A 15,627-nucleotide genomic window follows, 5' to 3' on the forward strand; every position below is an offset into this window, starting at 1 on the left:
GAATCTATTGAGGTGATCAATTTGGGGACTGAATATGATAAAAAAAAAATTTAAAATTGGTATGTCTATGAAAGAAAGTGAACATGAAAAGTTGATTAAACTTTTATTTGACTATATGGACGTCTTTGCATGGTCATGTTAGGATATGTCTGGGCTAGATACTAACATAGTTGAACAAATGCTACACTAAAGCTTGAATGTGCTCCAATTAAACAAAAACTTAGGAGGATGAGGCATAATATGTCACTTAAAATTAGAGAAGAGGTCAAGAAAAATTTTGATGTTGGTTTCTTAGCAGTGGAAAAATATCCTCAATGGGTTGCTTATATTGTCCCAATTCCAAAAAAGAATGGAAAAGTTCGAATATGCGTTGATTATCGGGATTTAAATAATGCAAGTCCTAAAGATGATTTCAATTTGCCTCATATTGACGTCCTAGTAGACAATACTGCTTAGTATTCCCTTTTCTCCTTCATGGATGGTTTCTCTGGGTACAATCAAATCAAGATGGCTCCCGAGGATATCGAGAAAACTACGTTCATCACACAATGGGGAACATTATGTTATAAAGTGATTCCATTTGGATTGAAGAATGTTGGGGCAACCTATTAAAGAGCATGTGGACGACATGATGCATAAGGAGATAGAGGTTTATGTGGACGATATGATTCCAAAGTCTCAGACTGAAGGAGACCATGTTGATAACCTTCAAAAGTTGTTTCTGCGACTAAGGAAGTTCAAACTTTGTTTAAATCCTACTAAATGCACTTTTGGTGTGAGATCTGGCAAGTTACATGGGTTTATCGTTAGTCAAAAAGGATAGAAATGGACTCAAATAAGGTAAGAGCAATACAAGAATACGGCTCCCCACACAGAAATAGAAGTTCGTAGCTTTTTGGGTAGGTTGAACTACATTTCCAGGTTCATGTCACATCTCACCTCAACATGTGGGCCAATTTTCAAGTTGTTCCGCAAAGAACAAAAGGTTGAATGGAATGACAATTATCAAAAAAACTTTTGAGAAGATTATGCAGTACTTGTCAAAACCTTCAATCATGGTGCCTCCGATTCGTGGGAAACCGCTTATTATGTACTTAACAGTACTTGACGGATCAATGGGTCATGTACTGGGGCAACATGATGAATCTGGTAAGAATGAACATGTTATTTATTATTTGAGCAGAAAATTCACCAGCTTTGAAACAAGGTATTCATTGCTTAAACGTACATGTTGCACATTAACATGGGTTGCTCGTCAGTTGAGGCAATATGTGTTATGTCATACAACTTGGTTGGTGTCTAAAATGAACCCAATTAAATATATATTTGGGAAACTTGTTCTTACTTGAAGGGTTGCCCATTGGCAGATGTTGTTATCAGAATACGAGTTGGTGTATGTTACATAGAAGGCTATCAAAGGAAGTGCACTAGTAGAGTATTTTGTCCAACAACTTGTAGAAAAGATTATCATTCAATGCAATGTGAATTCCCTGATGAAGGCATAATGACTTTATTTGAAGAGACTGAATCATCTGATAAAGAAAAATGAACTTTGGTGTTTGATGGTGCTTCTAATGCATTAAGGCATGGAATTGGAGCCATTTTGATTTCCCTAAAGAACCGATACACTCCATTTACGCCTAGATTGTGATTTGATTGCAAAAACAATATTGCAAAATATGAGGCATGTGTCATGGGCATTAAAGCAGCCATTGAATCAAAGGTAAAAGTTTTTGAGGTATATGGAAACTCGTATTTGGTCATCCATCAGACAAAAGGAGAGTGGGAAACTCGAGATTCCAAATTAATTATGTATCATACGCATATCAAAGAATTGGTAGAGCACTTCAAGCATATCACTTTTCATCATATTCCTCAAGAAGGAAACCAATTGGCCGACGCCCTGACCACATTGTCATCAATGTTAAAAATAAGCATCGATCAAGATGTGCCGGTCATAAAAATTCAACAAAAGGATAGGCTAATATATTGCTTATCAATAGAAGAAGAGTCTGACAGAAAGCCATGATTTTATGATATCAAATCATATGTTAAGACTAAGGAATATCCATTGGGTGTTTCGGAGAACGATAAAAGGGTTTTGAGGAGGTTGTCAATGAAGTGCATGAACCGCCAACCTCTTTGAATGTCTTAACATCACCATGGTCATTCTCAATGTGGGGAATGGATGTTATTGGACTCATCGAGCCTAAGGCTTCAAATAGGCACCGATTTATCCTTGTAGCTATCGGTTATTTCATAAAATAGGTTGAAGTTGCTTCTTATACCAATGTGACGAGAAGCAAAACTAGAAGAGGAAGAATGGGTTCAGTCACGATTTGACCAATTGAATCTCATAGAAGAAAAAATAATGACAGCTTTGTACCATGGTCAGCTATATCAAAAAAGACTTAAAAAAAGTGTACAATAAAAAAGTATGTCATCGAGAGTTTCAAGAGCCTATTAAGAGAAAAAGGGAAGAAAAACGATACCGGTCATCGATCAATGTCTAGAAAACTTTCTCCGTTTTGTCTAAATTTTAGTATGTTGTTTCATTCATTTAGCTAGTCAATTAAACATATTTTCTCATACTTTTAATCATCCCAATTTCTCTCTAAAATTCCCGACTTCATCGTTTATGGAGTTCGTTACTTTGCACCGTTCTTTTACACCGTAAGTTTGATTTGAGTGAAACAAACATTGATACGACCGTGTGAACGATGGCTATATTATCCTCTAATCATTTTATGATTTAGAGTAAGTTTAATTGATTCAATTTTTAAATTAACATTTTTAAAGTGTATTTTCATAATTTAGTTTTTATGTTTATCCATAAACTATCGAGTTAGATCGATTGAAGGATAATGAGTCAAAGAAAAAAAACATTGTTTTTTGCGAACTGATATTCACGTGTGAAAGTGTCGAAATAAGGTAAGGGGTGTGATGACGTTTGATTTCATGAGTATATTATAATGTGAGATGAACGAGAAAATCGTTTTTCTCAAAAATTCATTTGAGGTTCGCTACGCATTGCGGTAGCCCTATTTAGTAATAATTGAATTAATATAGCTAATTAGGGTTTGTAGGATTAAAATATTGATTTGAAACTTTTATAAGGTGTTGTCTAATTTAAATTCTACAACTGGTTGATATATGTGAAGAAAGTTTAAGTTTTTATTTTAATGTATTGAAAGTCTTATTTATGATATAGGTGATAAAATTTGAATTAGTGTGTGGCATATGATGAGGATTTTAATTTCTATATGTATGTGATGAAAGTTTAAATTTTTAAGATATATCATATTAAAGTTTTTATTTTTATGATACTTTTATGAATATGTGATTTTATGATATGTGTAGTGAAATCTTTGATATTTATGATAGTTGCTTATGAATATTTGATCTTCACTGGTCAAAGCTTTGGTTTTTATGATGGTTGTTTATGAATATTTTTGATTTTCATGATAAAAACCTATGATGTATGATCTTAGGGATATTTGAATAGGGTGATAATTTTGTATACGTTATTTTTGGATCATTTGACCTAATCATAATGGGTTTTGTGAGAATGTTTGATTTTGATAATACATCATCATGTCATGGCATATGCATATTCGTGGAAGTTGTCTTCGTGGCAGGTTTATTTTCCAATTTGGTGTGAGTGATTTTTCTGTGTGGAATTTGTCTTTGTGGCAGTTATTATATCCAAATCTTATAGTTATCATGAGCATGCATAATTTTGCACCATCTTATGATTGTTTTGTTGTGGTCAATGTGTATCTAATATGATAACAAATTCTCTTCGATGATTTGATGTTATAATGAGATCACTACGCCAAAAATAGGCTTTAAAACGCTTTTTTTTATGCATTTAACAACATTTTTAAGCGCTATAGTATGTAGTGTTGTTAAAAGATACAACAACATTTTTTAAAATAAAAAAGCGTTGTCATGGGTGATATTTAACAACGCTTTTTTAATAAGCGCTGTCGTAGGTAGAAATATATAGCGCTTTAATAGTGTTTTATGAAGAAAAAAAAAGCGTTGTCGTAGGTGTCTTGTTTTGCAGCGCTTTTCTAAAAAGCGCTGTTGTAGGGTACAGTAAGAGCGCTTGTTGTGGAAAGCGCTGTTGTAGGTAGAGCTTTTATAGTGTTTTTTTTAAAAAAAAATGTTGTTGTAGATATCTCACTTTACAGCGCTTTTCTAAAAAGCGTTGTCGTAGGTGGTATCTTAAAGCACTTTTTTTCTTCTAAAATGCGTTGTCATAGGTTTTTAAAGCGCTGTAGTAGAGATTTAATAGCGATTTTCTTAGAAAAGCGCTATCGTAGGTGTTATTAAATTAAATATAAAAGCGATGCCATTTTTCTGCCACGCAATAACAATATTCAATTATACATAAGGTATACATTTACGATCAAACTCCCTATTATTTTCATTCAAACTCTATATCTACTATATATTTATTTTTTCCAAAATCATCTACATCATGCACATATATACAAAAAATCATTTTTTTTTTAATTCAAACTCTATATTCTATTATACATTTAGTTTTTTTAAAATCATCAACATCAAAAGCGTTGTCGTAGGTGTCTTGTTTTGCAGCGCTTTTCTAAAAAGCGCTGTTGTAGGATATATTTAAGAGCGCTTGTTGTGGAAAGCACTGTTGTAGGTAGAGCTTTTATAGTGTTTTTTTTTTTTAAAAAAAAGCGTTGTCGTAGTTTATCCAATATAATCAACATTAAACACACATGGACACTAGCAATTTCCAGCAACAACAATTTCTAGAAACATCAATTTTCCAAGATCATCATCACAATATCAATTTCTTACTTTAATCCTATTGTAACAAAAAATAAAATAAATAAATTAGAATAATTATCAGGTCACATACAAATATACAAATAATAGTTTACAATGTGAAACTCACCTAATAACAAATTATACAACTCTCAGTTCGAGCACATACTGACACTAGTCTTCCTTGATTTCAGTTAGATCACTTCCAGAGTAAGTTGACTTGGAGTTATCAATGTACTATGTACGATATAATATTTGAACATAAATAAGTTAGAATAAAATATATAGTTAGTTTATATATGAAAATCAAAATCTAATAAAAATAAACGTACCATTTCTAGAATTATATTTTGATTCATAACAATAATCTCTTTCATGAATCGCAAAATATAGTACTCACAGTCTATGTTGTTACCTTGGTGAGAGCACTATAATACAAAACATGTACGCCAATATATAGTTATGCATTGATTGTAAACGAAATTTTAAAGACATATTATTAAGTTCTATAACAAAAATTTAAAAAGTATATAAGTAAAACATATTTATTATTTCAAACCTTTACTGGAACCCATGTGATCTTTCTTGACTTATGCTTCGACATTGTAGCACCCCATTGAGCACATAAAACTTGTAAAGCAGTATCAAATAAATATGATTATTTTGCAATGACCAAACACATTATTTATATATATTAGAAATAAATGAATATTACTTACGTATCTAAGATATTCTTTATTTTTGAGTGATTGTTATAATGATTGTGCAGTGGATCCAGATAATATATAATTTATTAGGTGACATTGATGACAAACAACATCCAATGTCGCCTACAACAACAAAAATTTAGTTGGCAAATTTGTATACAATTGATAAAGTATCATAAATTAAACAAGATATAGATAATGAATATCTAATTACCCTGAATTATATGACACATGAAACAACTTATCCTTTTCTTTATTTTCCACAAGTAGATCAACAACATATATTTTTACTGTAATTAGATCAAGTTGAAACATGGATAGCTTATGGGGAGATAAGAACGAAAATTTATTTGTCAATTGGCGCAACCACACCAACTTTAAATACAAATACCTTCAATGAAAATATAAAATATATTAATTACTAATAAATGTGGCAGTGATGCAAGTAAAATAAATTTTTATCTCAAATTAATAAATTATTTTACATTACCTAATGTATATGTTGATGACAGTAGCACCCAACTCATCATGATTCAAATGTTCATATATGTGCTCTTTATTAAGTAATTCTTCATAATAAAATCCGAAAATACCTTTCTCCATTTTTATGATACGTGTATCTCTGCTTTCCATATACGTTTTTCTGTTACGTCAAGACACATACCAAATCGAGAAAGGTTCGGATGACTAATTTTAGGAGAAGCATCTGATTTTCCATGGACCAGTTTTTGTAGGGTAGATTTATTTTTAGGCTTAACTTTCTTAACTTATCCCACAACTTTTGCTTGAATATAAAAAAAATGTAGTTCAATTTGTTAGAATTTTTAGTAATCTAAAACATGTGAATCTAAATAAATTAGTGATTGATTAAATATTGTATCACGAACCTGCAATTGCGGTGCGATGGATTTATTTTTTTGACTCAACATTCTTAACCTTTTTCTGTAGCTTTTACTTGTATCTGAAAAAATGAGATTGATCAGTTTCTTAGTTATTATAGTAAACTAACCATTTCGTATACAATGGATGTATCTATCAAACCTTTTTTGGTGAAGTGAATAATTTGTTGTGAGGCTGAATCTTCTTGTCATTCTCTTTAGAAATTGTAGGAATCTAAATAAATGTGAAACTAAATATTATTTCAGAAAAATCAGCAATCCTCTAAATTATTACTGAAAACATAAATGCCAACATGATGAAATTTCAGAAGAAAATGAAACCAACATTCCTCTAAATTGTTTGTAGTTAAAAGGAAATCTACTAGATACATAACAAGACAAAAGTTAACTAGTATCACCATTTTCTACAAACTACAATTCGAAATAACAAAAACTGATCAAAGTTCATAACACATTCAATAAAGTAGAGATTCAAAAAATAACAGTAAACAACTACAAAATCATTATCTAAGTTTCCATACTAAATATATGTACAAAATATATGATTGGTAGTAATAATATTTTCAACATACCATATATATGCCAGAAAGATTTTTGGGTCATGTCATTAACTACCTATTGCTTCTCCCAACAACTTCATATCTCCATCATTGTCAGGTTCTAAAGCAATCACAGGTGAAACTTTAACATAGTCGACAAGGATCAGATTATGGTTTAATATTTCTTCCAAAGTATTATGCAGTGTTCCTTTTCCAACCATACGGTAAGTAGGGGAAGATAAATAAAGCACACCAAATGAGATACCCTAAATCAATGGTTAATACATAAATCAATTCATGTACTTAGTATGTGAAACAATTAGATTGAATGAATTTCTGAATTCATTAAGTAATTAATTACATGTAGAAGACTTTTACGAGCAATGTTGCAACTAGCATTTTCACTAGGTTGACACTCTGGAAGATGATTTTCCTTATCCTTTTTCACCAAATACCAACATGCTTTGTTAGATTTTTCAGCACATCTAATACTTGCTCATTAGATGGATTTGTGCCCTTATCATGTAAAAAATAGTTTTTTGGAGTTACGCCAAATCATTTACCCCTCACACGGCCAGAATACTTAAGAATATTAAAAACCTTACCAAGTATGTCCCTGCAACTAAGTTGTTGAATCTCCTCTTGAGATTAACATTTTTCTAGATTCTCATAACATACATGTATTATTAAAAAGATAAGTTTATTATCATTTTTAAATGACAATGATAATAAAAAAAAATTAAAATGATAATATACTTACACATTGTTCTATCCCTTGTTGAACATTTTCATTATCAACTAGTTCATCCTTATTCAAGCGAGCCTCCTTCCACAAAATATGATGACATATAATCATATTAGTTAGAAACTATAGTTTATAATCTACAATGTTGTATAAATTTATATTTACTTAATTTTTTTTGCTCTAAACGTGCATATCCCATACGCGACTTTTTGTATGAATGCAAGGGATTTAATTCTCTATCGCGATTTGCAGTACTTATACTCTATATAAAAAATAGCGGTCGTGTAAATAAAATATGCTAAGAATTTGAATAAAACACACATGCTATTAAATTAATATTACCACAAAAGCGGGGTCTGCACGTTTAGCTACAAAAGCGCCCCACTCTTTAGGTGATATGTAGTCTTTATATATTTTCAGAGCTTCGACATTCAAATTCCCATCAACATCTCTTAAATAGAACTTTGTCAAGTAAGATATAAATCTTCTATGCAATTTCCCGGCAACTCTAAGTACATAATTTTTTTCGGACATCATATACGTTAAACCCCGACTATAAACCAAATAAAGAAAGAGTTTGAGTAAAAGTATTTCAATGAAAATAATGCTAACTAACAAATAAGTTGAGTAAAAAAGTTACTAGTATATCATTCCACATGATATCTTTAGTATCTTTCAAAGTTTTATCTCTCCAATCATCAATTGTAATTGGGATATTCTATCGAACAATTGAACCAATATAACTTACCATCATGGAACTGTTGGGCTCAATTGGTTGACCACTTTGATTCCATTCACCTAATAAACTCATAGAGTAAGTGCATGTTTTCGAAAAAGATAAATAAATAAATTATAAACATAATATAGTATACCTCAAATTTAATTCCACCACTTCTTGCTTTGATGATCTTATGCAAATAGCCGCCACACACTTAACTTCATTTTCATAACTATGAGTAGTGACATTTTCCTCATTTTGACGAGCGCAATCATCATCAGAATCCATTTATCTACACATTTTGTAAGACATATGCCGCCTTGATCATGATTTTGATATACTTTCCAAACATACAATGTATATGCATTATTTGATTGATCTAATGATTTGAATTGAGAAACATTTCAGGCAAATAAACAAACACTACACACTTGGACAAAACTTAGAACTCAAGCAATCAAGCAAAGATGGATGATGTCCTACAAGGCTTGAAGACTGATGTACAAGAGTGTCTAGTGTTAATAGGGTCAATTAGGTAGACTTAATCATAATGAGTTCTCATATAGTATTTGCCAATGAAATCATAAAATAAGTTTTAATCAATCAAGTAATAAATCAATTGATACATTAAATGAGCAATCGATTGTCTGACTCACAGAATAAAGGTTTCACTAAGGTAATCGATTGGGAAATCGATTACTTAAAGGTTTTTTTTATCAAAATCTGTGTTCTGTGTTTAAACAAATCAATTGGACAATTGATTTGCACATCAATTGAGTAATCGACTTTGTGATTCACAGAACCAAGTTCATATTGAGTCAATCGATTGGCAAATCGATTATGAAAATGCTTTTTCATCAGACATGTGTTCTGTGATCAACAAAATCGATTGGACAATCAATTGAAATAAGTTTCTTAAGTTGCAAGCTTTGCACTAATCGATTAGATAATCGATTGATAGATGTTTCTTGAGTTGCAAGCTTTGCATTAATCGATTAGGTAATTGATTGAAAGAATGAACTAGTTAATCATTTATCAGAAACATATTGCATAATCGATTGGCACATCGATTTTAACTAAACAGCTAAGCTACTGTAACAAGCCAAGTCGATTGACAAATCGATTGGAGTAAAACATCTTAGTCACTGTGACCAGCCAAGTCGATTGACGAATCGATTGAAGCAAAATGTCTGAGTTACAGGGAGAACTTAGCCCATTGCCAAATCGATTATGTTAATAAATGAATCGAATGAGTAATCGATTGTTTTGATCTCGTTGTTTGAACAAAACAAGTATAATCGATTAGTCAATCGATTCTGATACAAACTGAGTATCAGTTTCTGATAAGTGCATTAAAATGATCGATTAGGAAATCGATTAGTTCTTATATTTCCAAGATTCAAGAAAAACAAGACATGCGATAATCGATTAGGTAATTGATTAAGCTGGTATCAAAATTTAATAAAATCGATTACGAAATCGATTTATATGTTGTTTTTCTGAAAATATATAAATTGAATCAATCACAATTTTTTCATAACAATCATAACATTTTTTTATAACACAGAAAAATGAAAAACACCTTGAGAGAAAAATTGTTACAACACACAAATACTCATTAGCAAATACTTTTGTGTGAGATCTTACATTGTGATTGAGTCAATTTTCTTAGTCTTCTTTAATTCTTTGTGAAAGAACAATTTCTGTAATTGAAGTTTTGGAAATCCAGTAGTGTACACTGGTGGTTATCTTTTAGGATACTTGTGTTCATCTAAAAGAAACCTCAGCTTGATCTCGCTAGAGTTTGACGAGTAACTCTTAGGGATAGGTTGGTATTGTGATAGAAGTGGTTGTGAGTTGGATGGATAGGCTGTGACGGTGGAAAGTTTGTAAAAAATTCCTCAAATCATTCTTGTGAAAGGCTGAAATCTGTTATAGATTTCAGGACTGGATGTAAGTTATCAAAGTGATAGCCGAACCAGTATAAAAATCTCCTGGTGCACTATTTCCTCTCTCTCTTTACTTTTTATATTGATCTTGCATGTGATTGTGAAATTCCGCTTTGAATAAACTGTTTGAATCTTTTGCTGTTAAAATAGGAATTAATATTAAACAAGTTGGTTTTGATATTAATTCATCACTTAGGAAAGAATTAGATAATCTTGTTGATAATATTGTGTAAAATTTCCTAAGGATAGAAGCCATAAAACCAACACATTTTACACAGTAGAATTATAAATGCAGTACAAATAGATACAAAATTTAATAAAGAACACTAGAGGCACAAGTATGGCAAAAGTATGGAAAATGGTACTTATGATATAATTGCTTAATATTCAGCCAATGAACTTTTTATCACAATTTTTTACAGTTAAAATATTATTCTTATTTTTTGAGAAACCACTGCTAAAACTAAAAAATTCAAGACAAATAAACCTTGATTTTTTTATGGCTATGCTAAATGTTCCAAACAATCTTAAGGGATGGAATCTTGAAGCACACTACTAGACATACAACTACAATACAGGTTGTAAGGTAAAATATATTAGTGGCCATTAAATTCAGAATATGGTCAATTAGATAATATGGCATGAGATAACAATGTGTATTAAAAACCACTATGATAAGTCGATCAAAATTGTTAAAACTAAATGACATTTCACATTATCTAGCTTCAATATTTTTCAAACCAATTTTGGTGTTGCTTACAAGGTGACGGTGGTTTGCTGTGTGGTTCCCTTACTGGTGTGGCTGGGATGCAAGCTGATGCGCTGGTGAGAGCATAGCTTTTGTCTTAAGAAATTATGGACAAATTTAATCCTCACCTTGTCTAGCATGATTAGATACTCTTTCTTTTCACAGTGCTGATATATGGGTTTTGATGTAAATTAATTTGGCATTATAACTCAATTCTAAAATATGAGTTTTTACGGTTCTAATACTGTAAAATAGATTATAAGAAGATCACTTTAATATGTGTATAGTAGTATGCTAAGTTGCTAAACATATTTAAATTAAGAACACTTATAGCCAAAAGACTAGGACTGTCTTTTTGAATTATATGAGTCATGCTTATAACTCAACTGTAGTCTTGGAGTATTCTTCAAATCATGCTAAACTTAAGCGCTTCTCATTAGACTATATAATTAATTATCCTTTAGTAAACACGATGTTTATAAAATGCTTGTCGAAATGTTGTATTGTCTGAGTTCCACTATTTTCTTGTAATGTTGTCAAGTTTTCCTTATAAGGAATATCACCTGGGATGGGTTGGTATAGGCATTTTTATTAGTTTAACTCTACTCACTTCAGGCTTGCATGGTATGGCTTGAATGCATGTTTCATCTTGTTACTTGATTTTTGAAAGTACCTTTCCTGTTTTTTTTTTTTAATAGGCAAAGTATCTTTCTTGTGTCATGCATTGCCTTTAGATTTTATGCTTTGTGTCTGTTTGAACTTTTACAGACTATATAAGTATTTAAACTGGTAAATTGTATCAACTGACATACCTAAAATATAACTTATAGCATCAAACATTATATAGTATCAACTGACATACCTAAAATATGTATGTGTGCAGTGCTGCTATGATAAACCAAATAACAAAGGTTGCTGCTAGCTACAACAGTGAAGTCAAGACAGTATATCAACAAACGAAACAAAAAAAAAACTTCATCAATAAATAATAAATGATTTAATTAGCAACAAAGTAGTAGAAAAAAATAGAGAAAGAGTTGAAATTGAATAACAAAAAACTCACATCATGAAGGCACAACTGATGTCAAAAGGCACAACTGATGAAGGCACAACAGATGTCAAAAGGGCCAGAACAAATACTCTAATGCATGAATATGAACTCTTCAATATGAAGAAGGATGAGTCAATCAATGACTTGCAGACAAGGTTCACTCACATCATCAACAATCTACATGCTCTAGGAAAAACTATGGACAATGAGCAACAAATAGGAAAAGTTATGAGGTGCTTGACAAGAGAATGGCAGCCAAAGATCACTGCCATTGCTGAATCAAAAGACCTTGCAAGCATGACTATTGCCACACTATTTGGGAAGCTTAGGGAGCATGAAATGGAACTGCACATATTAGATGAGTCAGAGCAATCTAATAGGAAAAGAAAAGGACTGTCACTGAAGGCTCAAACTCACAAAGTAAAATCCGAACCAGAAACATGTACTGATGATTCAGAAAGTGAAACTGATGAAGAACCTGAAATAGGTATACTGGTCAGAAAATTCAAAAAGTTTCTGAAAAAGAAAGGAAACCAATCAAGAAAACCACCAAATTCAAAGACAAAAAGCTTCAGCAAGAGTGATACAAATGATAGCAAAGTAATAACTTGCTATGAATGTGGTAAATCAGGCCACATCATATATGAGTGCTTTAAACTGCAAAACATAAACAAGCTTGTGAAGGCTAAAGGCAAGGATCAACAACCTTCAACAAAGAGAGCCTACATAACTTGGAATGACAATGATGAAGAATCATTTGAAGATTCAGAAGATGAAGAAGCTAACTTGTGTCTCATGGCCAACACAGATTCAGATTCTGATAGTGAAGTAAGTACTACCTCTAATCCATCTTATGAAGAATTGCATGATGCTTTCAATGAATTGCATGTTGAACATGTTAAGGTAGTTAAACAATTGATTTGCACTAAGAAAATGATAGAAAAACAATGCATGATGTGTGAAGAAATTAAAAAAGATCATAAGGTGCTTGAAGATATGAATGAACATTTGAAAAAAGAATCACATGATAAACTCACTAGTTGTATTGAACTTGAAAGAAAGGTTGAATCATTAAAATCTGATTTAGCTAAATTTACTAGTAGTAAAAACAACCTAAATGTTCTTCTTGGGAATCAAAGGAATCATAATGAAAAATCTGGAATTGGCTATAGACAAAACAGGAATGCTAAACAGAACCATAAATTTGTTAAATCAAAGCAAATGCATGATATCTTCATTAAACCAACTCATAATTCATCCTCTGCTTTTTCATGTCATTTCTATTGTAAAAAGGGACATATATCTTACAATTGTAAATTGAAAAAGCTTGCTAATAAGGGATGGAAACAAATTTGGAAAATAAAGAAACCTATGATTGAAACTAACCCTCAAGGACCCAATTTAAATTGGGTACCTAAAACCAAAGTTTAATTCTGTATTGCAGATGTGCTTGACATCCAAAACGCACTCATGGTACCTAGATAGTGGATGTTCCAAGCACATGACAGGAGACAAATCAAAATTCTTGTCTCTCAATTCAAAAAATGGTGGATATGTAAAATACGGTTACAACAACAAAGGTAAAATACTTGGTGTTGGAGACATAGGGAGTGAATCAACAACAATTATCAAGGACGTTCTCTATGTCAAAGGTTTGAAACACAACTTGCTTACTATTAGTCAGCTGTGTGATAAAGGATTCCAGGTATATTTTACATCTCAGTCTTGTACACTTGAGCATAAGGAAGATAAAAGCATGAAATTGGTAGGTGAAAGAGTAAACAATATATACATGATTAATTTTGGTTCTTTACCTGTAAATGATATCTGCTGTTTATTATCTAAGTTTGATGAAGATTGGTTGTGGCATAAGAGAATAGCTCACATACATATTAATCATCTTAACAAACTTGTTAGTAAACAACTAGTGCTAGGTCTTCCAAGCAGAAATTTTTCAAAGGAAAAATTATGTGACTCTTGTGAGAAAAGTAAATTAGTTAAGTCCTCCTTCCCCTCAATAGACTTAGTACAAACTGATAGAGTTCTACAATTAATTCATATGGATCTGTTTGGTCCATCTCAAGTAAAAAGCTTTGGAGGAAATCTGTATGATTATGTGTTAGTTGATGATTACTTTAGATATACATGGACTTATTTTCTGTCTCACAAAAGTGATGCCTTCTCAATTTTCAAAAAATTTGCAAATCAAGTTCAAAATGAGAAGAATCATAAAATAGTTTCCATTAAGAGTGATCATGGTGGAGAATTTCAAAATGAGTCTTTTGATAACTATTGTGATCAAAATGGAATTCACCACATGTACTCAGCCCCAAGAACTCCACAACAGAATGGAGTTGTAGAAAGGAAGAATAGAGCTCTAGAAGAACATGCTAGAACAATGATAAATGACTCTAAGCTCCCTAAATACTTTTGGGCTGATGCAATAAACACAGTTGCTCATGTGATGAATAGAGTTCTCATTAGGCCTATCCTTAGAAAAACACCCTATGAACTATACAAAGGTAGAAAACCAAATATTGCCTATTTTAGAGTCTTTGGATGCAAGTGTTTTGTATTGAATAATGGAAAAGAGCATCTAGGGAAATTTGACTCTAAGGAAGATGAGGGAATTTTTCTGGGATATTCTCAATCTAGTAAGGCCTATAGGATCTACAATAAAAGAACCAAAACTATAGAGGAATCTGTTCATGTAAAATTTGATGAAATGTTTACCAAAAACTTGAACAGTACCCCTCTTATAGTTAATGATTCTCTTGATGAATGTGTAGAATCAGATCCAAAAGAACCAAATGAAACAGTGCCTCCAACTGACATTTTGTTTCTCAAGTAGAACCTAAGAATATAAAGGAAGCTCTCTTGGACAATGATTGGATAATTTCCATGCAAGAAGAGCTTAATCAATTTGAGAGAAACAAAGTATGGATCTTAGTTCCTAAACCAGAAGACAAACATGTCAATGGAACTAGATGGGTGTTTAGGAATAAGATGGATGAGAATGGGGTAATAACTAGGAATAAGGCTAGACTAGTTGCTAAAGGTTACAACCAGGAGGAAGGTATTGATTATGATGAGGACTTATGCTCATGTAGCCAGATTAGAAGCAATTAGGATTCTACTTGCTTATGTTTGTATCATGGACTTTAAATTGTATCAAATGGATGTAAAAAGTGCTTTTCTAAATGGAGATATCCAAGAGGAGGTTTATGTTAGTCAAACTCTAGGATTTGAGGATCCTGCTTTTCCAAACCATGTTTATAAACTAACATAAGCTCTCTATGGATTGAAACAAGCTCCAAGAGCTTGGTATGAAAAGCTCAGCAATTTCCTCATACAGCAAAAATTTTTAAGAGGAAATGTTGATAAAACACTCTTTATAAAGAAAAAGGGAAAAGACATTCAGCTTGTCTAAATTTATGTTGATGACATAATTTTTGGATCCACAAACAGTAA

At 31.6% G+C, this 15,627-nt stretch overlaps 1 protein-coding gene across 22 annotated transcripts in view; it reads right to left on the reverse strand.

The window, feature by feature from the left end:
- Nucleotides 1-5,573: 5,573 nt before the first annotated feature.
- LOC101501783 (uncharacterized) overlaps nt 5,574-15,627 on the reverse strand; it is a 15,213-nt gene continuing 5,159 nt past the window's right edge. For 3 of the 22 annotated variants that reach the window (XM_073366630.1, XM_073366622.1, XM_073366536.1), the window contains 6 exons: nt 8,563-8,700; nt 8,033-8,488; nt 7,706-7,771; nt 7,022-7,211; nt 6,549-6,620; nt 5,574-6,468 (listed from right to left, as the gene is read on the reverse strand). In XM_073366630.1, coding sequence (XP_073222731.1) covers nt 6,604-6,620; nt 7,022-7,211; nt 7,706-7,771; nt 8,033-8,227 — 468 coding nt within the window. In that variant the 5' untranslated portion in view covers nt 8,228-8,488; nt 8,563-8,700 and the 3' untranslated portion in view covers nt 5,574-6,468; nt 6,549-6,603. Of the gene's footprint in view, nt 6,469-6,548; nt 6,621-6,978; nt 8,489-8,562; nt 8,701-11,967; nt 12,028-12,168; nt 12,635-15,627 lie in introns of all 22 variants that reach the window. The other 19 variants (XM_073366593.1, XM_073366514.1, XM_073366607.1 and 16 more) reach the window with 17 other exon arrangements.

This window comes from Cicer arietinum, chromosome 1 (genome assembly GCF_000331145.2).
Source record: "Cicer arietinum cultivar CDC Frontier isolate Library 1 chromosome 1, Cicar.CDCFrontier_v2.0, whole genome shotgun sequence".
Lineage (NCBI taxonomy): Eukaryota > Viridiplantae > Streptophyta > Magnoliopsida > Fabales > Fabaceae > Cicer > Cicer arietinum.